The sequence below is a fragment of the Coccidioides posadasii genome, chromosome 1, assembly GCF_018416015.2.
Source record: "Coccidioides posadasii str. Silveira chromosome 1, complete sequence".
NCBI classification, from domain to species: domain Eukaryota; kingdom Fungi; phylum Ascomycota; class Eurotiomycetes; order Onygenales; family Onygenaceae; genus Coccidioides; species Coccidioides posadasii.
In genome coordinates, this window is record NC_089407.1 from 3877546 (window position 1) to 3902850 (window position 25305).

A 25305-nucleotide genomic window follows, 5' to 3' on the forward strand; every position below is an offset into this window, starting at 1 on the left:
AGAATATTCTATCTTTCATGAGAAAAAATGTATTTAAGTATGAGATACGCGGAACCGTAGCGGGAGAAAAGGTTTTGGGAGGTTGTCGAAGGTTGGGACGGAAAAAAGAAACAGAGCTGGGGCGAGTGGAGCGCAAGTGACGGCAAGCTTGGATCGGACAAGTCTAGGGAAATCCACGTTGGCTTTGCTGGATATTTATTGCATATACCGACAAACCGGAGCTTTAGACCAGGCCAGAAATAACTATCGTATCTTTTGCTCTGAAGGAGTTTGGACAGGCCGGCGCGCAATCCTCCTTTTTTTTTCTTTTTTCCCTCTCCTCTTTGGAGCGTCTGGCATTTCCAATGACCGACGGTGTCTAACCCTCGAAACGAGATACAAAGGCTGTTGATGGCAAATGTGAGATCTTTACTTTATTGAAGCTGCAATTGGATTGCTTTCTTCTTCCCCACGGATATACGCAGCCCTCTCCGCCACAATGAACTCGTCGCGGAGGGCGTATGTGGAGGACGCGACAGAGGACTCTGATATGGACGGGGTAGATCTAGCAAATATTCGTACGTCAACCACCAGCAGGAATGGCATTCCTTGAGCTCCTTTTTTTTAAAAAACGAATTACTGTCTGACTGATCTCTAACAACGTAGCTGTTGATCGCGATTATGAGTTGCCCGCGGCCACTGCTGGGATAGCGCCGGAGAAAGCGTCCGCGATCCTATCTCAGTTCTCACGGAAACGAAGAGCCGCCGCGATCCCGGTGCCGACAGACGATGGACGGGTTCGTTCACGACTACGCGAGCTTGGACATCCTATAACTCTCTTTGGTGAAGATGCTACAGACCGACGCGACCGGTTGAGAGGTTTACTGCTTGAACTCGAAGAGCAGCAGGAAGCGGCGGCCGCCGCCGCCGGGGAAGAGGGAACGGATGTGCAGATGCAAGAGGCTGAGGAAGAAGCTGAAGAAGAACAGGAACACGAAGAGGAATTCTACACCGAAGGCACTCAAGGCTTGCTTGAGGCGCGGAAAAATATCGCCAAGTTCTCTTTACCGCGGGCCAAAACGAGAATAGAACGCCAAAAGGAGGAATCAACGATACCGCTACGGACGCACATTAAGCACAGAAAGGCAATCAAAGAAAAGTTACAGAGTTTTGACTTGTTCGGCTCTCAGTTGGCAGGAGACCGCCCGGTGAGCATCACACGGTTCGCGCCCAATGGGGAATTTTTGGCAACCGGGAACTGGGGCGGGAGCATTAAACTGCTCTCTATTCCAAATCTAGAAGAAAGCGCCACGCTTCGCGGACATACGGATCGAATTGGAGGCATTTCGTGGTTCCCAGGTGCGACCCTCGCTTCCTCAAACGTATCAGAAGACTCCGTGAATCTTGCATCGGGTGGCGGCGAAGGAAATATACATCTATGGTCTCTAAATAAAGACACCCCTCTATCAACGCTATCTGGGCATTCTGGACGCGTCTGCCGTGTTGAGTTTCACCCTTCCGGGGAGTATTTGGCGTCTGCGTCCTTCGATACTACCTGGCGACTGTGGGACGTAAGGACAAGCACGGAATTACTCTTGCAAGAAGGCCACTCTCGCGAAGTGTTTTCACTAGCATTCAATCCTGACGGCTCTCTTCTTGCCAGTGGTGGTTTGGATAGTATCGGCCGTATCTGGGATTTGCGGACCGGCCGAACAGTAATGATCCTCGAGGGCCACATTCGCGAAATATATGCTCTGGACTGGGGAATTGACTCATATCGGGTCCTTTCTGGCTCAGGTGACGGCTGGGTTAAATGCTGGGATATCCGGCAAGTTCGTGGAACGGGCGGTGTGGGCGCTCACAAGGGGGTGGTATCTGATTTGAGATGGTATAAAGGCACAGAGGACACATCGTCTTACCTACCTACGCTCTCACAGGGAGAGCTGAACGTGGAGATGACCGACGGCCCGACCTCTGCGAACGGGGAGCGGACAGCACGACAGCCAATCCAACCAAGGAAATCGGGGACCTTTTTCGTTACCGCCGGATTTGATAAGAATGTTAACGTCTTCAGTGCCGATGATTGGTCTTTGGTGAAGTCACTCAGCGGTCATTCTGGGAACGTACTCAGCGTAGATGTGAGCGACGATGTTAAGTGGATTGCAAGCTGTGGGCATGATCGCACGGTCAAGCTATGGGGCATTGAAGGCTGAGCTGGAAATATGGATAATGAGACCTAATTCTTATCCAACGAGATCGAGATGTCGGCCACTCAGTGAGGCATACTCTATTCGATGTCATCATTAGTATCCTACGGCCCCATATGGGACTTGAAACTCGCCCAGGAGAGTATGTATAAGAAGGCGAAGAACCGGGACGGTGTTGGGTGCTTAGACTACCTGAAGGGTTTCACCGTGAATATACTTGAAAGCATTAGCCCGCCATGGAAATTCTAAGTCGGGTACTTATCAGATTGTGTCACTGTGGTAGGTTTAGACTCTATATACCTAAAAGTTATGCAAGTATGCTCCATCAACATCACTGAGATTCCATGACGCGCCCATCCTCTTCCCACATATACACTGCAATTCCTGCAAAGGCCATGGAGAGCCCGCCTTTCGTTCCACGGCCTTTTAAGTGGCCGATTTATTTGCCCCTTCAGTAAAAAGTGCTTGATGGCGCCCGCCCTTCTCCCCACTCCTGGCGTCCAAATGTCTATCAAGTTGAATCAAGCAGAAAAAGGTAGTATTCTGCTCCGCATCACAACCCGCCAGCGGCAGCCCATCCATCACGCATTCCCTCACAATGCTGACAATGTAAATATATCTTCACTCCTTCCCACACTATCACCCAATCTTGCGACTGGTGAGGGATGCGGCCTTTCCTTCTCAACATTTCGAGCGCGGGCGAGTGCCAGATGTGGTCCAGGGGAACTGGGTCATGGTTTCTTTCATCTCCACCATACACCCCGATGACTTTGTCGCTCTTGGTATAGGCATCCCAATCCCTCTGCATGTTCCTCATAAAGGTCCTGCGGAGAGTACGTTGGTTATACCCTCCCCCCTTTTCGGCCGCAAAGAATTCAACGATGCGTTCAAGGCCAATGGTAAGCAGCATACTCGCCAGAGTGTCTCCGTTAGAGTTGAATGGATAGTCAGGGGCTACAGCGTCTAGTAGATATGAGGCAAGGACAAAGAAGACATGATGGGTGGATATAAGCACGCCAGGGTCTTCAAAGGGAGGGGAACGAATGATATGACATTGGGATATGTGTTCCCCATCGATGCGATGGGCTCGGGTTAGCGGCACGTCCTGATATCCAGTTGCAAGCAGGGAGTACATGTGATCCAGCTGGTCGGATTTGGATTGAGAATAGACTTCAAGGAAATATAGGACATAAAACCTACACAGATTGGAAGGATAGAAAATTGTTCAATTAGATGAAGCTCATTTCCTTGCAAAACCTACACACAAGGTAAGGGCGATGACGGCACTCACATCAAAGGCGTAAGTTTAAATTGGAGGCGCGCGACCCCTCGCTCATAGCAAGCTTGTCGATCTCGTTTAGAAGCGAAAGATGCCTTGATTGCGGGATGACTCTGCGTATAACGATCCAGAATCCGATCGGCTAGATAATAAGACAATTTTGAACAGATTTCCTGGCGACGTCGCAAGCTGGCCAGGTATCTAAATGTATACGCATCTCTCAAATCCCCAATTGCTCCTGGTGGTGGAAAAAGATCTGAAAGGAGAATGACATCGTCTTGAGGAGCGCGGCTATGAGTTATTCTGCGGTGAGTTAGGGACGGAAGGCTGCCGTGACGCCTGATTCGGAGGTAATCTCGAGCGATGGCATGTTCATTGGCGTCGACCAAGTCGCAAAAAGAACGACAGACGAGGCGTAAGCATTGGATATCCCGCAGGCGGCACTGGCAGAAAATGGAAAGCTGGAGCTCCACAGGGAGCTTATCCCAGTGAGAAGAGGTATGGGTTATTTGCTGGTGACCATTCCTGGAATACACGCGAACATGGAAGCCCGTAGATTAGAATTCGTGCTTCATCTGCAAATAATAAGACCACCTTCAGAATAACCCCCGGAGCGGGACAGAGTTTGCTTACGGGGCGCCAGGATGTCCATGGGTTGCCTTTGCATAATATCCCGTTGCTTTCTCGATTGCAGCAAAGAACTTTTTGGACTTGGTCTCGAAGAACGCCGACACAGACGCCGATGGCGCTTTTCTTTGCTCAGTGGCTAGCCCTGAGATCATTTCTTGGCGAAATCACCGGGCGAGCGCTCTGGCGGCTCTCCCCGAGTAGAGCAAATCCGTCAGAGCATTCGGAATGCTTTTGCACGAAAAGGGAGTTGAAAGGGTATGTACTCCAGACGTCCATGGGGGGAATGTGCTGGAGCATGAGACACAGGGCGCCATTGGCGACATGATGGCAGCGGGTGGGGATTGGGGCAGTGCCAACTCGAACATTTCGAGAGCTGGAACACCCCAGCCAACGTGAAACCCCAGGAAATCAAGGATGCGAAGAGATTTGGCTCTGCAGCAGCAATGGGATGACACCAGGGAGGATCGCAGTTCTCAAGACGAGAGTTAATTCCTCACAGGGTCTCTCCGGACGCCTGATGCCGGGAAGTTGGGCATCGAACCCTCCCCAGATGGCCAACGCGCAGCGTCGCAATGCGGCCAAATGCAGCACAGACTCCCCAGCGAGGATGATTGGCCTGGCCTCGAGTTTAAAGGTGTTCAGTTCTTCAACTCTTCGGTCTTTCCATCCCACACGAAAGCAAAGCCGCGGATAAGCTCGTCGTCTTCCCCGCGATCGCGATCAAGTCGAATGTAGCATTTATCGACTCGGAACATACTCGGCAGCAGGCCCCGCAACATTTTGGCATGGACCGTCCTCTCAATCCTGAGCGCCGCCCCGGAAACCGCTGCATCTCCATTTGGGCTGTCTTTTTCACCACTTTCTCTTACAAGAACGGGCTGCAGACCCCACTTCCTCGCCTTGAACCCAAACACTGTTGCAGGGCGTAATCCGAGATGTTCACCATCCCTTAATCCGAGGATAGCGGCGAGTGCATCTGTATCGTTGGAAGCCCCGCACAGGAAATACCATCCGGTTTCATAGTCATGTGCATCTGAACATGCAGAGAACCACTCGATGGGAGCCGAACAGACAGGACTGCTGAAAGACTGCTCATCAAAATTCATGCTGCAATTTATCTGATGAGATTGTCTATGGGACTTGGGTTGTAGGTGGTTTGATAAAATACTATTCCAACGACTCTGTAGTGCATATCTACATCAAAAGCGTCAAAAGAGTTTTGTGACCAAAAGAAGTGTCTTGCTTGTGAATATGCAGGCTGCTATGGTTTTGGTTCCTTTTCAGATGGTCATTTGACCTCTTGCTGCATACATGCTGTGACGCCAATTGTGAATCATCCAAATCCCATTCCCCAATCTTGCTCCATCTGGTCGCAGTGAGCCCCAGGTCTATCAAAGATTTTTGGCGCTATATGTGAATGATACTGGAGAATTTCACCTCATTGGTTATACTTATCATACACCACATTCTCTTTTAATGTGCCGGACTCAAAATTGCGAATGCTCTTCAAGGTTGTCTTTGCAATGCTATCGACCGCTCCTCTTGTCAAGAATGCCTGATGACCGGTAATCATCACATTTGGCAGGGAAATCAACCGCCTCAAAACATCATCGATATGTTTGGCCTGGTTTGAGCTCTGGAAAAAATATTTCTCTTCCCCTTCAACGACGTCAAGGGCACACCCACGAATGCGACCTTTTTCTAATGCGTGTAGAAGGTCTGATGAGTTAACTAGCGCCCCTCGGCTGGTATTGACAAGAATGGCATTTTGTTTCATGATAGCCAATGTCTCGGCTTTGATAATATGGCGAGTCGCAGTAGTCAATGGGCAGTGCAGACAGACGATGTCAGAGCTTTTTAACAGCTCCTTGAACTCCACGTAACGGACGCCATCCTGTTCCAGCGTCGCATTGGGATAGAGGTCATTGGCAAGAACCTCGCACTGAAACCCATTTTTGAACACCCTGGCAACTCCCGCACCGATGCGCCCGGTTCCCACTATACCAACAGTCTTTCCATGGATCCCATGCCCTACAAAACCCGTCAAATCAAAATTTCCAGCGCGCACTCTCTGCCAGGCATGAGGGGTGCGCCTGTCAAGAGCAATCAACATTCCGACGGTGTACTCGACGATGGCTTCTGGAGAATAGGCGGGGACACGCGTAACAGTGATGCCGTTCGCCGTCGCTGCCTTGATATCGACCCTGTCATAACCGGAGCAGCGCAGGGCCACGAGCATGGTCCCAGACTCGGCCAGGGCTCTCATAATCGTTGAGTCCAACTGATCGTTGACAAAGGCTGATATTGCTGGGAAGCCAGCAGCAAGAGCCACGTTTGCCTCTGAGAGGCTATCTTTGAAAAATACCAATTCATGGTGGTATTCTTTATTGAATGCCTCTAAGGCATCTTTCTCGTGAGGAAGTATACTAAAAAATGCAATCCTCATGCTGGCGAAGCAAACCTTTGGCTTCTAAATGGTAGTAGTGTTTAAAAAGAAAAATAAATATATATAAAGTAAACCGAGGGCGCCACTAAGCAGTCAACGAAGCAATATTCGGCCTCTCAAAGCGAGCACGACGCACACTCTCTCGTCACTCCCGCCCTGAAGCTACCCTGATGGTATGAATCCTTTGGACAAGGATCGAATAAGGAATGTCGACCTCGATCAACCGGTTGGCCGCCTAGCAACGTCGCTCCACAAGGACACCACTGGAAGGATGACCACTTTGACCGGTTGTCTTACGCTCTATCCTTGGCATGGTTGGAACTCAGCAAGGAGAGACTGCGTCTGGCCCAGACGAGGAGGAATGTACGGAGTACTCCGTAAATGACTTCAGGTCGCTGTCGCTGGAGTCCATTATGCAGGAATGTCGGAAGTCGAGGCACTTGCGGCTCCAATCATGAACAGGATTATGTAACTAACACATCGGTACTAGACCAGGAATAGACTAGACCCATTATCACGTGAGTTAACCGAATTTGGAAGTGGAGAAACTTGATTTGTAATCTTATCAGATCTTGCATCACCGCTTCGTCCATCAGATAAGCCGACCTCTGATTGAATCCGTCTTCGTTCAGTATCGAATCCATCTGATACTTATTGTCGCTCTCTACGTCTGTCTCCCCCTCGGTCTCTCTGTATTCTCGTTGGTTCTGACTGATTCACCTGCTGTTTTGCATCGAGGTTGGTGGAAATGCACCGATCCATCAACGCGGCGGGCCGCTTGTTCCGGCTCGGTACCCAATCGACGCCTCAGAAATCACATAACACAGCAAATCTGAACATGAGGAATGGTCTCTGTATATTCTGTCAGAATCGACGACCGGCACGTATCGGGTTTCAGCAATCCACTGCGTTGGGGGTTGTTTCGGTTCGGACGGTGGCTACATCCTCAGGCTCGGCGCCCTCGGCAGCACCTTCAGCGCAAGACCTCTTCGCGGCCCAGACTCCGGATATATCCAATCATTATACCATTTTTCCAAATACCTTACCGCAGGGCCCTCCTCCAGCAAGCCCGTTCGATATCCCTATTCCAAATCTCCGTCGGGAGTTCTTAGCGTTGCAGGCTCTCGTCCATCCTGACAAGTACCCATCGGGAGCTACCAAACAGCGGGCCGAAGCTCTCTCTGCGCATATAAACGATGCGTATCGTACTCTCTCCGACCCTTTGACCCGGGCGCAGTATCTGCTCCTATTCCAACACGGGATCGACGTGACCTCCGAGAACGGCGCGAAGACTCACCCTCAAGACCCCGAAACGTTAATGCAAGTGCTAGAAACACAAGAGATGATTGAAGAAGCAGAGAATGAAGCGACAATTTCGGGCCTGAAAAGCGAAAATGAAGGACGGGTCAATGAGACGGTACGAGCACTGGGAGCTGCCATCGACCGAGGAGATGTCGACGAAGCAGTGAGGGAGTGCGTGCGTTTGCGATTCTGGTATAGCATTCGTGACGTCCTGAGGGAGTGGGAGCCCGGCATGAGGGATGTACGATTGGTGCACTAAATTGGGCAACAGGGATCCCAAGGCGTAGCTCTGATTCCAAACAGGCCTCGCGCCTTGAATAACGGAGTGGCAGGACCCAAGTCTACAGCAACTGCGGGAATAGCACTCCGTTATCTATCCGGCTACCTGGACATTTTGTTTATTTTGACTTTCCTTGGTCATCGGGTGGCCTGAATTCGGAAACTCTTCTATCCGCTCAAGCACTTCGGCCAGCATGAGAGCGATTTGTAATGTAGAACGCCTATACCCCTGCGTTTGGATGGCTATGAATGTCGACCTGAAAAATTTATGTTACGCATGTATACACATACATACATTGATATAATATACAACTACTGCAACATATTGTTCGTTGCCTCTGGCTGTCAACGTGCAATCTTGAAACAAACACGGTATACTGGGCGCGATGTCTTAAAGAGTATCGCTTCTGCCGGAATTCGAGGCTGATTACCCCTTCGAATCGGTGGAAAATTGAGATCTGCAAAAATCGAAAATATTTACAGGTAGCCCCGGTGTGAGATCTATAGATTTGTCTCATGCGTCGTCAATAATCGTCTGCTGCGTGGATTTGGATTCGATATCGCGGTTGCGGTTTGACCCAGCATGCTGTCGTTGCAATGAAAAGTACGCAGGTACACGCCACTGAGAGATGTAGGTTGTCGTCAAACAGGTGGCCGATGTTGTAAATATGTTTCACGTTGCCATTGCCCGATATTTGCCTCCAGGCAAGAAGTTGTGGTTCGATTCGAAGCCCTTCATATCGGCGGTCGTGAATAGCATCTGTTGTCCAGTCTCCACGAGCACTGAGTGGGCGCAGAGCCGACCGTCCAGATTTGCTGGGTGGTTGGGGATTCTATTTAGTAGATTGGCAGATTCTCTTCTGGGCGGAGGGGATTCCGAGATATCGTGGTAATATCACCTCTCTCCCATTTGCCTCATTCCGGCAAACAACACAAGCGGAAATGCCTGCACAGTCCGTCGGGTGCAGGGGGGAGGTTGGGTACCTAACGTCGTCCCAATTCTCGAGTCGCCAATCCGATTCGGCGCGATGAACAGCTGGCTCGGATCATATGGGCCCCATCTGCAGAGGTACCTCACGCAGCAACGAATAGGATGCTGCCTCGAGAACAGGTTCCATCGAAGGTTCCAAAGAACGACGAGGTCCCTTTTGAAATTCCAAGACCCGGGTGGCTGCCCATTGACCGCCTCAAGCGACTCAGCGTGGATCCAACCGCTAATGAGAATACCGAATTGCTCGCGTCGACAGCCGACAGTTGGCCGCTCAGTTTATTGACACGACAACGCATCTACTGGCTGCCTTGCTTCACGCAGCCATGTATCTCTGCCCACAGCCTGGCATGCGCTATCTACCATTGTGGATAAGATGTGACGGCTGGCTCCCCTCAGGTGCGCTCTGTTGCTTGCATATCTCTCCCTCCAGAACAGTGCACTGACACTCTGAGAAACAGATACATTGCCCTTTGTGTCGGGTTGAAACCCCCATGACAATTTCACACGTAGCAGGAACCAGCCGCATTTAGGAGCTCATTTCTCCTGGTATCTGCATTATATATTCTCCTGGGTACCGCAGCCAGGTGCTGTTACCAGACTTCCCATCTACTGCTTTGAAGATCCAACAGTGTTTCTCTGGATAATCACTTCCTGTTTTTTTCCTTCGTCTCTCTCTATCCCTACAGACATATACACCTTTATAAGGGATTTTGCTGTGGGCGAGCACCCCACTTGAATCTTGAGGGAATGGCGCGGCCGGCCCCAAATTTCAATAGGTACGTTCTCTGCGCGCGATATGGATGCGATTACTTTTAGGACAGTCCATGAATAACTCTCGGCCATGTACTCAGCCCAATGTTCCCAAATCCTGCACTGAAGTATATATTTTCAGTTCAAGCTATATATACATATATCATCGGAGAATGATGGCGAGTTTGTTTCGTGAGAAGAGTTCAGATTCACTGACCGGCAATCCTCATTTGGGAACAACAGTATTGTCCATTCTCCTCCATTTACTTTCCTCGTCGGCCCCGACCATATCAAACTCACTATCCAGTCTGGCCTTGCCCGCCATGTCTCCCAACCGTTGGATGAGTTGATGAACAATGGCCACACTCGCGAGTCGAGGCACCATATTGCCGTCCTAGAAGAGGAAGATGTCGAGACCTTTGTTGGATTTTGTGAATTTGCCTACACAGGTGATTACACAGTTCCAAATCGAAGAAAAGGTATGGAATCGACACCGGCCCATGGTGCACCGTTCGGTGGACCGGCGATGATGAATCCTATTCCCCCGCCTGCGCCATCTCCGCCGCGAACGCCGGCCTTGGGAGAAGTGATGGGTGTGAACCCAGAGGGTGGTGATGACGCCGGCGCCCAGAATGATGGAGCTGAGGGAATGCCAGACTCTGGGAAGAAAGGAAAAAAGGGGAAAAACAAGAAAAAGAGAGGTGGAAAGTCGTTTGATGAAGGTGCGGCATCGGCTTTGACTCCACCCAGCACCCCGCCACCCATGGCTGAAGGAGAAGAGCAAAAAGATGAAACAAAGGAAGAAGAGAATGAGGGAGAAAACCAAGGTGGCCAGGAGGCTACTCAGGGCGGGGGCCCGTTCGACCAGGACCCTTCGCAGCAGGTTGATGCCTCGAGACCGAAACCTCTCCGACCCGAGCCCCAGAATCCTTTTCTATTCGCCCGTCGCTCTAGCGTTACCCTCTGGGATGAGTTCACTTCTCTCCAGTATGGTGAACAGCAGTACCACTCAGCCATGGGGCTTCCGTCGCCCATCTTACGCAGCGTTTCCTCATACAGCAACGGAACTGGCCAGGAGCCCTACGTGCTTTTCCATGCAAAGCTTTATGTCTTCGCATCCCGCTATCTTATCCCCACTCTCGCCCAGCTCTGCCTGACTAAATTGCATCGCGACCTTATCTGTTATCCTCTGACAACCTCTTCTGCCGACAATGCCGGACCAACCAATGTCCCCAAGATTCTCGAGCTTCTCCATTTCGCATACACCAGCACCAAACGTGAGGATCCGGCATTCGCTCCCGCCAATGCTCCCCCAGCCCGCGACAATCAACTCCGCAATCTCGTAACGCACTTTGCTGCATGCAAGGTCAGGGAGCTGGCAGGTTACCAACCACCCGATTACTCTCTGGCCTCATACACCTCACCAGAAATGGGTCTTGACGGCAAAGATACCAGTGCCTTTGGCCTCATGATCCCTCCCAACCTTGGGTTCCGTGATCTCCTCGATGGTATTGGTGAAATGGCTTCCGATCTCGTGTATCGCATGATGTGATTGCTTTAACGTACGTTCGCTCGGGCATCTTTGCACCTTGTTCTTCAAACCTCTTTGCTTCTATCCAAAGTCATGAATCGTTAGCGGGAAACTACAAGCATAGGTAACTCTGGAGTTCCGGGCAGTAATATGATGATGTGGGATGATTTGACTCGAGCTTCTAAATCTTCTGCTGTGCTTTGATTCTTTCTTTTATTTCTCTCTTTCTTTTCTTTTCTTCTCTTTTCTTTTTTTTTTCCCTTTTGTCCCTTCATGTGTCTATTGTACCTGATCTTCGGCTTTTCAGATTGTTTCACTCTCCTTGTTATTTCCAAACACTGTGTTCCTCATTGCATTGCTCTTTTTGACATTCTATTTCGCTTCTGCTGCTTCCCTATTTCTATTTGCATATGCATTATATCAGACTCACCATAATGGCAACCATTCGTTCCTTGCATGGAAAAGATCTGCTAGTTGGCTTACTCACTTCAAACCATCTCGTCTCCACTCACAAGCGGTGACCTTTTTGCTTCAATTGTATATTTTTCCCACTATCCATCTAACTGAAGAATTTATAACGGGTGGATTGTTCCACTGCCAAAGGTTGAATAGTTTTCGGCTAGAGTAGTCGAAAAGCAATCAGTTTTTGCCGTGTGTAAGCCTATCGCGAATAGATTTCTACCATCAAGCGTGTTGATTAAAGCTATACAATACGAAGGAACCAAAGAAAGAAAGGACAAAAGAGGAAATGCTATGCTGCATGTAAGTACACAGTGAATAATGTATGAACTATGAAAAGAGTACCGGAGGAACAAGACCTAGCGATCGTAAGCAAAGGGCACAGGATAATCAAAACCAGAAAAGAAAAAGCTCGCTACTCGGGAGTAGGCCAAAATGAATGACAATTACAGAAAAACAGGAAAAAAAAAAAAAAAAAAAAGAAAAAGAAAAAAAGAGGAGGGGGAGGAGCTAGCAGATATGAAGCCATGGAAGCGTGAAAGCATTGGAAAGAGACATGGACATAAAAAATGGCGAGAGGCTTCAGAGAAGAGCGCTTGAAACATGGCGTCTAGTCTGGTTTGCAAGTTCGCGTAATTACATCGGTGGCTATTCAAGGTTCAAATCAAAAGGAGCAAGGAGAGCCAAAATGGCTGATTAGTCGGTGGGCTTTTAGGAGGAAACCAGAGAGCAACACATAATACTGTAATTCGCCGGCATGGTTCGAACGGTCATTTGATAAATCCAATATAAAACTTAAGTTTGACTATAATTTCAAAGAAAAGGAAGGCAGCTAAAACCCGAATGGATTTGATGGAGCTGGGAGTTTTAGTTAGCAAAGATGCGCTTCAACGCGGGTATAGAAAATTACTTACTTGCTTGGGCGAGATTCGCCTTAAGGCCGGTGGGTTGGGGGGTTAGCTTCTTTGTGTCTTTATGCACTCCGAAACGGACAGGAGGAGCAGGACCTGTCTTTTGGGGTTGTAGTGGCGCAGCTGGAAGCTCTGGTATCGGAGGAGGTGGAGGAGCCGTGAAATTACCAGTCCCTCCGAAGCCGTTGGCACCTGTTTGCTGGGGTTGTAAAGGTGGGGGAAGGACGGAGTTGATAGACCCAGCTGGTAGGGGTTGCTGTGCTGGCAGTTGAGAAAACCCAGAATATCCAGTTTGTTGCGGAACTAGACTTTGAAAGCCTGGGTGTTGTGGTCCATTCATAAAGGTACCTTGTTGTTGTCCCATCAACCCAGTCGGCTGAGGGGCTAACTGATTTCCAAACTGGCCCATTCCGTAACCCAATGGAGCGACCCCCGTCGCTTGGGGTTGCAATTGTGACTGCTGGAATCGTTGTTGATTAAGCTCCGATAAGCTATGGCCAGGCGGTGCAATGTGTGGGCTGGTTTGAGGAAGTCCAGTGAGCTGGGGTTGCAAAGGAACTGGCCCAAGAGCGCTTGGATTATTCGGAGCGGAAAGGGGCCTTGGGGGCGGAGGCGGAAGCAATGATCCTTGACTCACGGCGGGCGGAGGTTGTGGGCGCTGTCTTGGAGGCATCGGCGGTTGTTGCGTCTGGAATTGAGAGGCTTGCTGCTGCTGGTGAGGCTGCCCGAAGCCGGTCATCTGCGCATTTAATCCAGGGACCTGGGACGCTTGGGATATGCCAGGCGCTAATTGTGCGAAGAAAGCGGGATTTGCGCCCGTCATCTGTGGCTGTTGTTGCGGTGTTTGCTGAGGCATCGACTGGGGTGGCGGTTGAGATACTGCTGGCTGGCTTGTTTGGGGTGCTAATGACACCTTGGATGGCTGCAATGGCTCCTGCAATAAGGAAAGATCCGCCATGGCTCCCGTGAGACTTGGCTGGCTCTGAGCTTGTGTTGCCATTGCGGGCGGTGACGCGGTCGCCTCTGCGGTCGCTTTGGGATGCTTTACTTCCCAGGCACTATCTTCAAACCCTTTCGGTTCATCCTTCCCCTGTGCAGATAATGCAGCTTCTTTCCCGACTGGTGACGGGTTCGAGGAGTCTTTTAATTCAAACGCTTTCGGATCGACGACATCGCTAGTTTGTACGGGGGGAGCAGGTCGGCCTTTGCGCGTATTGTTGCGAAGGGCTCCTCCAGGGCCAGAAAACAGGCCTCCGCTTTCTTCTCCATTGCCAATCACTTCTTCACCCCCGAAACTGACGTTTCGAGCCTTCGACTTCCTATTATATTTACCATCGAGATATCTCATGACTCGTAAAATATCACCCTCTTTGAGGCCCAATGTACGTAGCGTATCCGAAGTAATATCGGGCAGAACACTCTCATCCATCGAGTCCTTTGAAAAGTTTTGGGCGTATCGTTCACAGAGATGAGGACCAACACCAGCCTTTAGGAAGAAATCAAACCAATCATAATCCGGTTCTTTCTTGATAGAGGCGCCTACAGTTTTTGGCTTCTCTAGTGGTATTTGACTGCGACGACGGATATCAGAGAGCGGCTTATCCTCATCCAAAGACTCACCAGTAACTCTTTCAACATATTCTAGATCTTCGATCGACATTTTAGCAACGGGTACAGCTATTTTCACTCCGTTCTGTTTGTGCAGATGTATTTTCCCGTCTGTAAGACCGATAAATTCGGCAACGACGGTAAATGTACCAGTGCGATCGGTCCATTTTCTCGTTCTCGAAGGATTGGGCTCTAACGACTTGGTTAGGGCATGTCAAGCTTTGATGAAAATCGGAATAAAACTCACTCTGTTTTGAAGAGCGGCTATCACGCTTGTGGCGCTGCAAACGTTTGTTACCATCATCATGTGCAAATAAACTGCTGGCTCTGTTTGGAAGTTTCATGCCAGACCCTACCTCTCCGGAACCAGGATCATGCCTCCGAGACTTTCGAGCGGATTCTCTCGCTAATCGCTCCTCTTCACGGCGGTTTTGTTCAACGGCGGACAGACCGGCATTCACGCCGGAAAAGCTCGATTCCGCAGGCGTCGCGACTCCTGTGATCTCGATATAGCTACTTGGAACAACACCTTCCTGCCCATTCTTCATTCGCCTCACCATCCACCATTCTTCTGATTTGGTATCGTCGAGAATGATGACTTCGTCTCCGATGGCCACAGTAACCTCATCGTCCCCCTGGGCCATAAAGTCATATAGAACTTGGCCCTTTTTCTTTCCGCCGGTGGTGCCCGCCGCAATCACTTCTCTCAAGCCTTCGGCTTTGTATCCTCCGGCAATTTCCCCTAATGCAGATACAATTTCCTGGGCCGTATCTTTCGCACCCGCGTGAAAATCGACGCTCTTACTCGGTCGTACTAAATCTAAGAAGACATGCTTTCCTTCAATAGAGTAGTGTGTGAGCCGTTCTGCAGTCCACTCCTGATGCGGACCATCCTCTGAATTCTCCGGCGAAATGAAAATTGTTCCCGTAGCAATATTAATACCAAGGGTTGTGGGCATCTTCTTTCGCTTTCCCATAATCGAGATCATTTCACTAATATTGTAAATATGGTATCCGGATGCTGAAACGGCGGATGGACTATGGGGCTTTTCACGCTCTCTAGTGTTTATTCGGCTGTACGGAGGAGAAGGTCTTATACCGGGAGAAGTCTCCTCTTTCAGAGCACCATACTCAGGGCGGGGGGCGGGTACTTCGCGGCGAATGGGATAGGAATCTTCTTCCGGGGGGGATATTGGTTCTTGTGGTGGGCTTGGGTGGGAGACGGGACGCTGAGGAAGGGCTGGACGCGGGCCATTGTCGTCTTCGTCAGATGCCTGTGGAGTTAACGCTGTAGGTGGTGAGAGAGAATGCTCTGCGGAAGGCGCAGGAGCTTCCCTAGCCTGACTTGATGATAAGGACTCTTGCTGTTTATTGAGAATGCCCGCCAGAGCGGCCGCAGGGCTTTCAACTGGGCTGGCGGGAGAGTGTGGTGTCGGTATTCCCTCTGATTCGGTTTCACGATGGTCGACTCTTTGAGGCAATACCGGAGGGGCTGGAGGAGCCGCCGCGGCAGGCTCAGTCTCTTCCACTAATTCGATATAGTTCGAGGGAGCAAATCCATACTCCGAATTTACTTGTACTAAAGTCCAATCGGGATCAGAAGTGTCAAACACTTGGAGTTCGGCATCTTCAGAGAATGAAACTTCTTCATCGGTTTGCCGTGTATAGTCATAGAGAGCGCGTGCGGTTCGGGTAGGACGGGCCTGTACCACACGAAAATTATTAGCATTATCAGCACCATCGTTCGTCGCTATGTTGCGAAAAATATGTCAAAAGGGAACGCAGCCCAACGTTCAGCAATCAGGTTATGCGTAAAGTAGAGGGGTAGCTGGAGGGAAAATATGTTACCTCTTCGACATAATTATTGGGCACCAAGCCTACGGGTTCCTCGTCGTCCACATCGACGGCCTTTTTCTTTGCTTTCCACCAGCCATCATCCGAGGCCTTGTCAAGAATGAAGAGAAGGTCGCCTTCGGATATCTCGAGCTCGCCCTCAGCCTGGGGCTTATAGTCGTAGATGGCTGTATAAATTCCCGCAAATCCCATTTTGCTACTCTCCAAACAGCATCAAAACGAACGATACACCCGGTAGTCTTCGTATATAATAGATATGCAGCAATCGCGAAGGACAGTGTTGAGCCACCGTCCGGCCTCGTCGGAGTGAGGGACGTGCGTGTGCAGAGGGCGTATCGGGGGATTGCTCGGCAAGGGACTCGGGGTCAGTAGGTCGTGAGCGAACAAATAGATTGGCCGGGGTTGCTATACAGAGAATCGTCGGCGAAAAGGATGAGGTCGAGTTGCGATGCTGTCTGGCCGGACCGAACCAAGAATCCCATGCATGACAAAACTATGGTGTAAGTGTGGAGTACGGGTTTCTCATGACCCTCTTCTTTTTGCAAAGGGAGGCTTAAAATAAAAGGCGGGTAATTAACGGCAGTCGGAGATTTAAGTAGATCAAATGCAGAAAGTATGTGAGAGTTGGAAGCCAATTCCCGGCTGAAGAGTAGAGAGATGGGCAGTGAAGCCTGGCTGTGGTCGTGGTCTGGGGGGGCGGCACTGGAGAAGGGTAGAGACAAGAGTAGGTGGATGTTCGCTGGGCGGGAGACCTGGAGTACGGAAATATCAATACGAATACAGCTTCAATTCCAAATATATCCCCTGTGAATCTCTGTAATCAGCCAGGAATGGCCACGCCGAATACTGTATGGAACACGTCAGCTGTATCATATTCTGACTAAGCAGGTCCTCCAGGCGGCGAGTCGTCGACGCCCCTTTTATCTTCTTGAGCCAAGGGTGATCCTCGTCCGCGCTGGTGACAGGAAACGTCTCATCGACATTTGCTCTGCAAAGATATACATACATCAGATCTACGAACATCATTTTCTTGGAGAATATATGTCAAGCGGCTCTTTTATTGAACTGTTGGATTTTCAGGGTCGGAGCACAGACCTCCGGCACAGATTTGCAATTGGTGGCCACTGAGCGAGGAGCAGATGACTGCCGGCTGCGGGACAGGGCAAACGTCAACGGAAGATTTTTCTATTACTGGCCTATTGCCGCGATCATGTTATACCAAAAAGCTTGAGGAATTGGCAGTAGATGCTTTACAGTTCTTCCTTGTATGTCTCGTCGCTCCCTTCTTCAACAGGGCCATTCTCCGCTTTGGCCAGCCCTTTTTCCTGCTTTTCCTGCTTTTCCTGTTTCCGAGCTCCTCTTTGCTTCTCTTTGTTCTTGTTTGGTGTCTGCGCACCATTATGCTCCTCATCTGCTTCGATGACTCCACGGAGCCCCCTTTGTCCATTGGCATCGATCATCTCCATTTTCCAGTCTTTCCCATTGGCAAGTTCCTCCAACTGTTTTTTAAGTGCCTCGATTTTCTCTGGATCTAGGTTGTATTTTTTCAATTCTTCTTTGGACAATCGCTGTATTTCGCCACCTTCACTAATTGCAACGACTTCAACTTTCTCTTCGCCCATGGATGCAACTCGACCCTTTTCGATTTTCTTTCCATCTTTACCCACAAACTTCATTGCACCAACCTCGATATCCCCCACAATTGGCAGGGAGTCAGATGTGGAGTCACTAAGTTCTTGCTGTAATCGAAGCCTCCGTCTATCCTCCCACTCAGGGACCAGCCCATGGGAAATGATTTCTTTGCATTTGATGCCGTTGGGTTCATCTTCTCTTGGAGGTTGGAAGGCAACATCGTTGCAGAGACGAGGAGTGTAAATCACCATCAAGTACGAACAAGTCGTAACCTCCTTGATCCAACCAATGTGGTCTGTCGATTGTGGGTGGCAATGAAACTGGACTTCAATCTTTCGATTCCGTCCCGTGAGATCGCAGGGTGTGCCGTCATCGAGGTACTGAACAAGGTACCAGGAATCTCCGTCGGCTTGGTGCGTCGCAACTTCGGTTGTAGGTGGATTTACAGCGCTTGTTTTTGCACCCTCCTTATCTGTGCGGAATCTGCCGAGGATATACGATTGTGTGGTTGGGTCCTCTGTAGGAGGGTAAACCGGAGCGCCATTGCCGGGTAATAGGGCATGAAATTGGCGAACCTGGTTCATGTAGCAAAAGGAATATGACCACCAGCCAGCAGCATAATACATACAACGCCCTTCCATGTCCTGAAGTAATTCTAGCCCCCTGTTTGTCGCCCTCGCCAGTTCCTTTTCTTGGTCGGCAGCAGATCGAGTCCCAGCACTAGCACTACCATCGGAGAGTTTGGTCTTAGGAATGCCACAAAGAAATCTTTGGCCCCCTATAACCATTTCTTTGTATGCTTCTATGGAATCATCGATCTCTGTCGACGAAAATGAGCCAGCATCATCTTCTACTTTATCGTCATCCCGTGATAATATTTGCTGCGATAGCCCGGTGTAGTCATCCTGACCAACAGCCGAAGGGGTGGGCTGTTGGGACGGCGAGGGCGAGGTTGCGACACGGGGTTTAGAAGCCAGAGGTGTTGACAATCGCGAATAGGCGTCGTCGGCTAGGATGTATTCGTCTGGAAACTGTATCTCATACTAAAGAATGTGGAAGAACGGATGTCGAGTTAGTAGCTGTCCGCACAATGGACTTCTCAAAAGGCAATCAGACACGGCACAAAGCGTTAAACATACTTGTGGGAATCCAAGAACATCATCCTGAACGCGAAAGGGTTTCTCACCCAATGCGCCAACGGCCGCGGATGCGATTAACGCCACCAATGATACCCGCGTTCGGCGTCCCATGGCGTTTGGATTTCGACGTCTAACCAAGCTTTGAAGCTTTATGTGAAATGCCGCAGTACCCGTGTATTAGCAAAGGAGACTATTTCCCAAACTGTACTCGAACTGGTTTAAGGGCCTTCATAGATCCTCTGCGCACTTTGAATGCATTGGTTGGTGGTGCTTTGAAAGGGGAGCTCGGATCATGTTCAGGAGAGTCTTCACGATCAGCCAAAATAAAGGAATATCTTCAATGTTCAGATCCGGGGAGATTCCATTATTTATATATTCATGAGATAACTCAGCAGTGAGCCCTGGTGAGAATGGCCACCTCGACCGCAAACAAAGGTTGAAACAGTTCGTAAGCCCGCCATGAGGTCCTTCCTTCCGTCATCTTCCATGTGGCCTCTTCGCTAGCGGTGCCGCTTTAAGACTATGTCAATCTCCCTCTAAACCTTCAAGCTTCAGCCCTGGAGCCCATTCCCCTAGACAGCACAGCACAAGCACAAGGTGATAAGGAAGGTGGAATTTAATAAACTAGTTACACATTTCTCAACATTTACATTTCAAATATCAATTTAATAAAGTGAGAAAAAAAAAAAAAAAATGCTAAAACTACAAACAACATTCATGTTGGTGGAGTATCATCATTCATGAACAATCCCAGCATTCCTTACTATCCCATTCTCTTTCCAATCTCACTTTCCCAGCCTCTTGCTCGTTCAAACCCATTAGATGAAGACTGGAAATCCAACATGGCCTGATAGACACCTTCTTGAGAACTCAACACAAATGGGCCGTATTGGACAACTTTTTGATCAAGTGGTTGGCCGGCAACCAGCATAAAGCGAGAATGCTCCCTTGAGTTTGGCTTACTAGAAGCATAGACAAAATCCCCCTCCCGGTCAAAGACAACGTTATGGTATTCAGGGACAGTCTTCGACAGTGATCCGGCCGAAGATGAAGCTGAGGCTGCACCTGAATCCTTTCCAAAGGTGGTTTCACCAGACAAGGTATATGCAAACGCATTCCAGCCCTTCGGCAAGGTCTGCGTCACTTCTCCTCCCGGCTTGAGCGTGATATCGAATATCCAAACGGGTGTATAGGCAAGGTCCCGAACGGAATCAACGCCATGTGATTGACCCGATATAACCTTGATTATCGCTTTGCCGTCGTCCGCTGTAACAGTAGGGATTTCGGAGGCGCGGAGATCACGATATCTAGGTTCGCACATCTTTAATTTTTCCGGGAGGTCCACCCACAACTGCATGCCGACGTTTGGACTTCCGTCTGGATTCTCGTGGGGCATTTCCGCGTGCATGATTCCTCGCCCCGCAGTCATGAATTGGAGGTCGCCGGGCCCAATTGTGCCTTTGTTTCCAGCAAAGTCTTCATGGTCAACTCCTCCGGAGAGAAGATACGTTATGGTTTCTTGGCCGCGATGAGGATGGTCGGGGAAGCCTGCGCCCTTTCCGATAGTGAAATGATCGAGCATCAGAAATGGGCTGAAATTTCTGAGCTTTGCGGTGCCAATGGAACGGCGCACCCGCGCGCCGGCACCCTCGGGCTGTTCAATGGCAAGGAATGCCTGCCGAATGGCTCGCGGAATTGACATTTGAGAAGCGATCGGTACTGTGCTCTGAGCCGATGAAGAATCCGGAGCTCGAATTATGGAGATACTTTCGGTCTGAAGATAAGATATTATTGGGGAAACGGGCAGTGCAAAGTCAGAGATCGAAGATTGAATCTTTCCTGAGAAGCGAACTATAGCAATTGAGATGATACAAATCAAGAGAGAATAGATCCACCTCGCCGACCCGACGAAGCCCATTTATATACACGCACCTAGAGGAGAAGGGGGATCTAGGGACAAGTAGAACGTTCTATGGAATTGTCTAAGCATGACAAAGGGCCGCCTAGTACGTATCTTTAATGTAGAAGCGCCCCCCGAGTTACCAGACTTTGGGAGGGAAAAACTGACCGCATATGAGTCGACTGCTGCAATGCTTTTGGCCAAACCCGCGTCGCCTTCCCGGTTGCCACTCCTGTCTGTCAGCATTTTGTAAGCTCCGTGCATTATTAATCCCCGGCTAGCACCATGGTCTTGGCAACCCAAACCCTCTGTTCCTTGCTCTCGGCCCGCACATCGAAACCAGCCGATGGCGAACTTGTGAGGCAGGCCGCCTCTCGAGCTACCGGTTGGCACAGTCGGAGTCGACTGGTACACTACGACAGTAACTAGTGGATATGTGATGTGGGAAAGGGGAGGAGAAATACTCCGTAAGAATTGCTAGATTCAAAGATTCTCGTCTGTCGTTACCTTACACACAGCTTGCCGATCCATTCCAAAAACCTCCGGCAGCCGCCATTTCGAGACCGCGTTTAGCCAGATCGGCTTTTAGTTTAGTTATTCGGGCCTATAGGAAACAATCTTACCCCAAGTATCGGCAGTTCCCCAGATACCACGACGGAGGCAGCTCAACTGTACGATCTGGGAATTATCGACAAAAAGGTTAACATCGACACCGAACTCGCGTATATACCAGTTGAACACCGATGGATCCGCAGCTGTTGAGGTGTAAGAATGAGCCTATTTAAAAAGGTGTTCGGCATGAAAAGAGACACACCTTCAAACATGACCCGTTCCGGGGGCAATTCTTTCATTATGGTGGAAACGACATCCGTTCTCCAACTTTTCACGTTCTCTGTTATACCTTCGCTCTCGATCATGAGACGCTCCACTCCTGCGTCAAGGAATCGTCGACCAAGGTTGATAAGCTTCCCTGGGTCGCTTGTGCCAAGGGCCTCAAGTTCTTCGGCTGACGTGTCTAGTTAAAAAGCGAAGAATACGCATAAGCTGCCAGTCCAAGCCGTGCGAAGGGATACAGCGTGCGTACCTCCTCCAGCCCCAAACTGGATCCCCAATTCTGGCTTGGCTTTGAGTCCATACGAATGCACTTTGTCAACCAAGCGAAGCCAATCATCGCCGGGAAATGAAAGGAACCCTGCTGAGAGTTCTATCACATCGAACCTGAGAACCCAGTGACGTGAGCAAATGAAGTGGCTTATCCAGAATCGGAATTCAACCAACCCAAGTTCTTTGCACTTTGCGAAATACTTCTCGAGGACAGTGGCGTTGTCCGGGTGAGTTAGAAGATGTTCTGCCCAACCACCCTATCTTACAATTAGCCAGAAACGACATACTATCCCGTGACTAGGCTCACCGTGGAGACATAAACGTTATGTTCATGCGCCAAATCAATCATTTCTCGCAGCTTCTCTTCCTCAAAAAGAGAAAACGAGCCTGACGTCTGGTTAGCTCCCACAAGGTAGAATTGGTAACAACGCTTCTTTCCAGAGATAACTCCATACCCCCGGAAAATTTGAGGCCATCAACATATTCACCCATCCTACCTCCGCCATTTTTGATGTCAGTCTTTCTCGATAGGCACAACCCGTCTTTCTGGAGAATAAAACCCTGACGTATTGCTCGGCTGCGTCTTACGTTTCGAGGATATCTGCCAAATATCTCCTTCCCATTACCTGTACTCTCCGCAATCCAGCCGTTAGCAACCAAGAAGTTCTCTAGTTTTCCTCCTGAAGTTGGTAAATCCTTCAGCTCTAGGAAGTGGAAAGAATAATCCGTACAGCGTAGTATGGACCGCGAATCTCGGTCACTCCTCGCGTGCGCGGCTTTGATGACAACCGGTTCGACCTGACGAAGCCCAAGCCATTGTCTTTGTCCTGAATCAACGGCTTGACGTGCTTTCCTTGATGCGACGATGTAGAGAATCTGGACGCCACACGGGCCCGAAAACCTATGTCTCGAGACGCACCAACCGTGGAGCAGGCGTTCCGAACCGTCGTAAGGCCCGACCTCGCTCTAACTGACATGTTTTGTCCCAGCTACTCAAGAGAGGATGTAAAGGGGTCTTGTAGCACGTTCTCCTTTAATTGCTATTGCTTGGTATTGCTTCTTATTGATTTGGCAAGAACTAGGTAATCGATTAAACAATCAGCACTCCGCTCACAATTCTGGATTTAATACAATAGGAGGCTTGCCTGTTATACATCAGAGATGGTGAAGCTCCTGGATGTGACGTCATAGGCGATCCGCTAGCATTTGTGACGCGCGTGTATAGCTGCAGGCGAGTTGCATTATATACGGAGTACAGTAGTTATTGTATCCACACGGTGCAAAGGTACTCCGTCCATTCGTCATAGTCGCCGTCAGCCAGATACATACCACCAGGAGTCCCAAGTGCCCAGGTTTTCCACAAGGTGTATGCCCGCAGCAGAGAATGGGAAGTAGGTTGACATGCCTAGGTGTTCTAACATGCGGACTAATTTAAAGGCTAAGGGATCAATCCAAGCAGGCCACCAGTCCCATGTTTAAAATCTCACAATATCGGCCAGACCTGAGGACTAAACATGGCATTCACATCTGTTACATGGGGTCGTCGCAAGCTTCTGAGATGGAAACCTGTTTGGCTAGACATCAACAACAAGATCATGATTATCTTCATTGTCTCCTGGTTTGGGGACGAATGTTGTTGTAGATGGTACAGTATATGGCATTTGATGTACCCTTTGCAACCCAAACAATCTCATTCGAAATGTGCGGGTGTTACCCTTGATAGCGGCAATGAAGCACAAAGTACAGCCAAGCAGGAGATTAATACTAGATCTCTTTCTCCTGTGAGCTATGAATGATATTGGTTAATCACTCTCGGATATGTGTTCTTGCAACTTCTTTTAGTTCTTCAATGTGAGATTTGTTCTAGGCAGGTAATAAGAGACCAATTTCTAAAGCATAACGACGGATGTCCCAAGACAGGACCCGGAACTATGCCTGACAAGGGAGCGGGGACCTTGAGGACGAAGATTATTATTGTCAACAAGACATGTGTGCTTATGAAGCTGGGGTTTTAAGCTACAAGCAGCCGACCGGGGTCTTCATGACCTTACACAGCCATCAGCCATGTCGCAGCAATTCTATTTCCCTTTCACTGTTTCATCAAAAAGGGAGTTTGCTCAATGGCTGTACATTTAGTTTCCACTGGACCAACAGGATGTTTGTCGCCATTTGTAGCCATCCCGTACGTACTGTATGTTGGGAGGAGCGGGATAAAGCTTAACTGCACTCAGACAGAGCCATCCATCAAAGAGACGCGTATTGTGAGAGGGACTACATCAAGCCATCCGCAGTTGTCCTTCTCCCCGTATATGAAAGCGCTCGCCCAAGGTGTCAAGCAGAGCTCATCTAGAACGGTAAGGGAAACGGGATGTTCGGGTGCGGTGCATCCACGGAGATGCGAGGTAGCACGGAACCCACTCCCACTCCCTATAACCATCAACTTGCTGGGTTGTGATGGCAGATGCCAGGGTGAAGATAAACCCATCGGGAACGACGGATGCAACAAGGCTGACCAAACTTTTTATCTCCTTGCAGAGCACTAAGCTATCGAGCCAGGGACTTGAGAGATCCCATCTATGAATTATCAGTTACAGAGTAACTGATGGCTGCAACATCCAAAGACAGGCAGCCAAAGCCCCTTGGTAACTCACATCAGACCGGTGAGTTGAAAAACAACTAATTCGCGAAGAGAAGTGTGTATACCGAGTATACATACACACATACGATGGATGCAAGGGACTCGTCCACACTTACACCTCTCCGGCAATGATATACCTTAACCCCGTGCTGATCATGATCTCACTATGCGAATCTGAGACGCGCTTACGGACGGATGCAACAACAACACTCATCCATCCATCATAGAAGTTACCGATTGCCTCCACGTCTCGTGTCGAAGTGATAAATTCGCGGGGTTTTAACGAAACTATCCCGCTAGTTTAACAAGCATTTGCCAGGGCCCCTTTCGGTCTTGGCCGGGAGCTTGTATTTGTTAAGGTGCTAAATTGCCGGCCGGTGCATTTTACGGTACTTGATCTATGGCTTGTCCTTTTTTTTCCCACCATCGAAGCCTATCTATCTAGCATCTTGAATGTGAGCCGGAGCATATCAGGTTCGTCATTGACAGGAACAGAGCTTATGACACCGAAGTTATCACGGAGTTGAATCAAGACGCGCCAAGCCATGTCAAGCAATTCCAGCTGCCTGGGCCTAACTCATACGGAGGAAGCGCTGGGCTCCATGCGATCTTCATTTAACAAGGTTCGACGATATTATGAGTTAGCTCACTACCATTCTGATCAGA

The 25305-nt window shown here is 49.5% G+C and overlaps 10 protein-coding genes across 11 annotated transcripts; 3 read left to right on the top strand and 7 right to left on the bottom strand.

The window, feature by feature from the left end:
* The first annotated feature begins 232 nt into the window (after positions 1–232).
* D8B26_001127 (uncharacterized protein) lies at positions 233–2307 on the top strand. Its single transcript, XM_003070703.2, has 2 exons — positions 233–557; positions 646–2307. Exons 1-2 carry the CDS (start codon positions 479–481, stop codon positions 2190–2192), a joined length of 1626 nt encoding a protein of 541 aa, XP_003070749.1. The 5' UTR covers positions 233–478; the 3' UTR covers positions 2193–2307.
* A 192-nt stretch (positions 2308–2499) lies between these two features.
* Positions 2500–4247, bottom strand: D8B26_001128 (uncharacterized protein; the record flags this gene model as incomplete). The annotated part of the gene is made up of 3 exons (XM_003070702.2): positions 2500–3382; positions 3478–3990; positions 4099–4247. 3 exons carry the CDS (start codon positions 4245–4247, stop codon positions 2740–2742), a joined length of 1305 nt encoding a protein of 434 aa, XP_003070748.2. The 3' UTR covers positions 2500–2739.
* Positions 4248–4733: 486 nt separating this feature from the next.
* D8B26_001129 (uncharacterized protein) lies at positions 4734–5201 on the bottom strand (the record flags this gene model as incomplete). Its single annotated transcript, XM_003070701.2, has 1 exon — positions 4734–5201. One exon carries the CDS (start codon positions 5199–5201, stop codon positions 4734–4736), a length of 468 nt encoding a protein of 155 aa, XP_003070747.1.
* Positions 5202–5533: 332 nt separating this feature from the next.
* On the bottom strand, positions 5534–6541 carry D8B26_001130 (uncharacterized protein; the record flags this gene model as incomplete). Its single annotated transcript, XM_003070700.2, has 1 exon — positions 5534–6541. The coding sequence occupies one exon, from the start codon at positions 6539–6541 to the stop codon at positions 5534–5536; it is 1008 nt and encodes a 335-aa protein (XP_003070746.2).
* A 606-nt stretch (positions 6542–7147) lies between these two features.
* Positions 7148–9127, top strand: D8B26_001131 (uncharacterized protein). Its single transcript, XM_003070699.2, has one exon. The coding sequence runs from the start codon at positions 7290–7292 to the stop codon at positions 8100–8102; it is 813 nt and encodes a 270-aa protein (XP_003070745.2). The 5' UTR covers positions 7148–7289; the 3' UTR covers positions 8103–9127.
* Positions 9128–9803: 676 nt separating this feature from the next.
* D8B26_001132 (uncharacterized protein) lies at positions 9804–11914 on the top strand. Of its 2 annotated transcripts, none has more exons than XM_066123445.1 (2): positions 9804–9889; positions 9965–11914. In XM_066123445.1, exon 2 carries the CDS (start codon positions 10213–10215, stop codon positions 11413–11415), a length of 1203 nt encoding a protein of 400 aa, XP_065979519.1. In that variant the 5' UTR covers positions 9804–9889; positions 9965–10212; the 3' UTR covers positions 11416–11914. The 2 variants fall into 2 exon arrangements, with proteins under 2 accessions (XP_065979519.1, XP_003070744.2); XM_003070698.2 differs by having other exon boundaries at positions 10107–11914.
* Positions 11915–12463: 549 nt separating this feature from the next.
* On the bottom strand, positions 12464–16923 carry SLA1 (cytoskeletal protein binding protein). The gene is made up of 5 exons (XM_003070697.2): positions 16221–16923; positions 14729–16075; positions 14620–14653; positions 12768–14564; positions 12464–12711 (listed from the first exon to the last, which is right to left on the bottom strand). Exons 1-5 carry the CDS (start codon positions 16416–16418, stop codon positions 12686–12688), a joined length of 3402 nt encoding a protein of 1133 aa, XP_003070743.2. The 5' UTR covers positions 16419–16923; the 3' UTR covers positions 12464–12685.
* A 382-nt stretch (positions 16924–17305) lies between these two features.
* On the bottom strand, positions 17306–19452 carry YOS9 (Protein OS-9). The gene is made up of 2 exons (XM_003070696.2): positions 18998–19452; positions 17306–18901 (listed from the first exon to the last, which is right to left on the bottom strand). Exons 1-2 carry the CDS (start codon positions 19106–19108, stop codon positions 17477–17479), a joined length of 1536 nt encoding a protein of 511 aa, XP_003070742.1. The 5' UTR covers positions 19109–19452; the 3' UTR covers positions 17306–17476.
* Positions 19386–20915, bottom strand: D8B26_001135 (uncharacterized protein; the record flags this gene model as incomplete). The annotated part of the gene is made up of 3 exons (XM_066123446.1): positions 19386–19497; positions 19762–20771; positions 20907–20915. 3 exons carry the CDS (start codon positions 20913–20915, stop codon positions 19386–19388), a joined length of 1131 nt encoding a protein of 376 aa, XP_065979520.1.
* Positions 20916–21338: 423 nt separating this feature from the next.
* D8B26_001136 (uncharacterized protein) lies at positions 21339–23124 on the bottom strand. Its single transcript, XM_066123447.1, has 8 exons — positions 22733–23124; positions 22590–22627; positions 22457–22494; positions 22309–22388; positions 22176–22258; positions 21982–22115; positions 21712–21912; positions 21339–21652 (listed from the first exon to the last, which is right to left on the bottom strand). Exons 1-8 carry the CDS (start codon positions 22976–22978, stop codon positions 21492–21494), a joined length of 981 nt encoding a protein of 326 aa, XP_065979521.1. The 5' UTR covers positions 22979–23124; the 3' UTR covers positions 21339–21491.
* Between the last annotated feature and the right edge of the window lie 2181 nt (positions 23125–25305).

What these genes read in the sequence shown, in the direction of transcription:
- D8B26_001132 (XM_003070698.2), top strand. Translation starts at nt 9,861, where the DNA reads ATGGCGCGGCCGGCCCCAAATTTCAATAG. An exon ending in CCGGCCCCAAATTTCAATAG is followed by an intron (nt 9,890 to 10,106) that starts GTACGTTCTCTG and finishes TGGGAACAACAG; the next exon opens with TATTGTCCATTCTCCTCCAT.
- D8B26_001136 (XM_066123447.1), bottom strand. Translation starts at nt 22,978, where the DNA reads ATGTCAGTTAGAGCGAGGTCGGGCCTTACGACGGTTCGGAACGCCTGC. An exon ending in TGGCCTCAAATTTTCCGGGG is followed by an intron (nt 22,389 to 22,456) that starts GTATGGAGTTAT and finishes ACCAGACGTCAG; the next exon opens with GCTCGTTTTCTCTTTTTGAG. An exon ending in ATAACGTTTATGTCTCCACG is followed by an intron (nt 22,259 to 22,308) that starts GTGAGCCTAGTC and finishes ATTGTAAGATAG; the next exon opens with GGTGGTTGGGCAGAACATCT.
- YOS9 (XM_003070696.2), bottom strand. Translation starts at nt 19,108, where the DNA reads ATGGGACGCCGAACGCGGGTATCATTGGTGGCGTTAATCGCATCCGCG. An exon ending in ATGTTCTTGGATTCCCACAA is followed by an intron (nt 18,902 to 18,997) that starts GTATGTTTAACG and finishes CACATTCTTTAG; the next exon opens with TATGAGATACAGTTTCCAGA.
- D8B26_001127 (XM_003070703.2), top strand. Translation starts at nt 479, where the DNA reads ATGAACTCGTCGCGGAGGGCGTATGTGGAGGACGCGACAGAGGACTCT. An exon ending in GGTAGATCTAGCAAATATTC is followed by an intron (nt 558 to 645) that starts GTACGTCAACCA and finishes CTAACAACGTAG; the next exon opens with CTGTTGATCGCGATTATGAG.
- SLA1 (XM_003070697.2), bottom strand. Translation starts at nt 16,418, where the DNA reads ATGGGATTTGCGGGAATTTATACAGCCATCTACGACTATAAGCCCCAG. An exon ending in CCAATAATTATGTCGAAGAG is followed by an intron (nt 16,076 to 16,220) that starts GTAACATATTTT and finishes CGTGTGGTACAG; the next exon opens with GCCCGTCCTACCCGAACCGC. An exon ending in GGCGAATCTCGCCCAAGCAA is followed by an intron (nt 12,712 to 12,767) that starts GTAAGTAATTTT and finishes TAAAACTCCCAG; the next exon opens with CTCCATCAAATCCATTCGGG.
- D8B26_001131 (XM_003070699.2), top strand. Translation starts at nt 7,290, where the DNA reads ATGCACCGATCCATCAACGCGGCGGGCCGCTTGTTCCGGCTCGGTACC.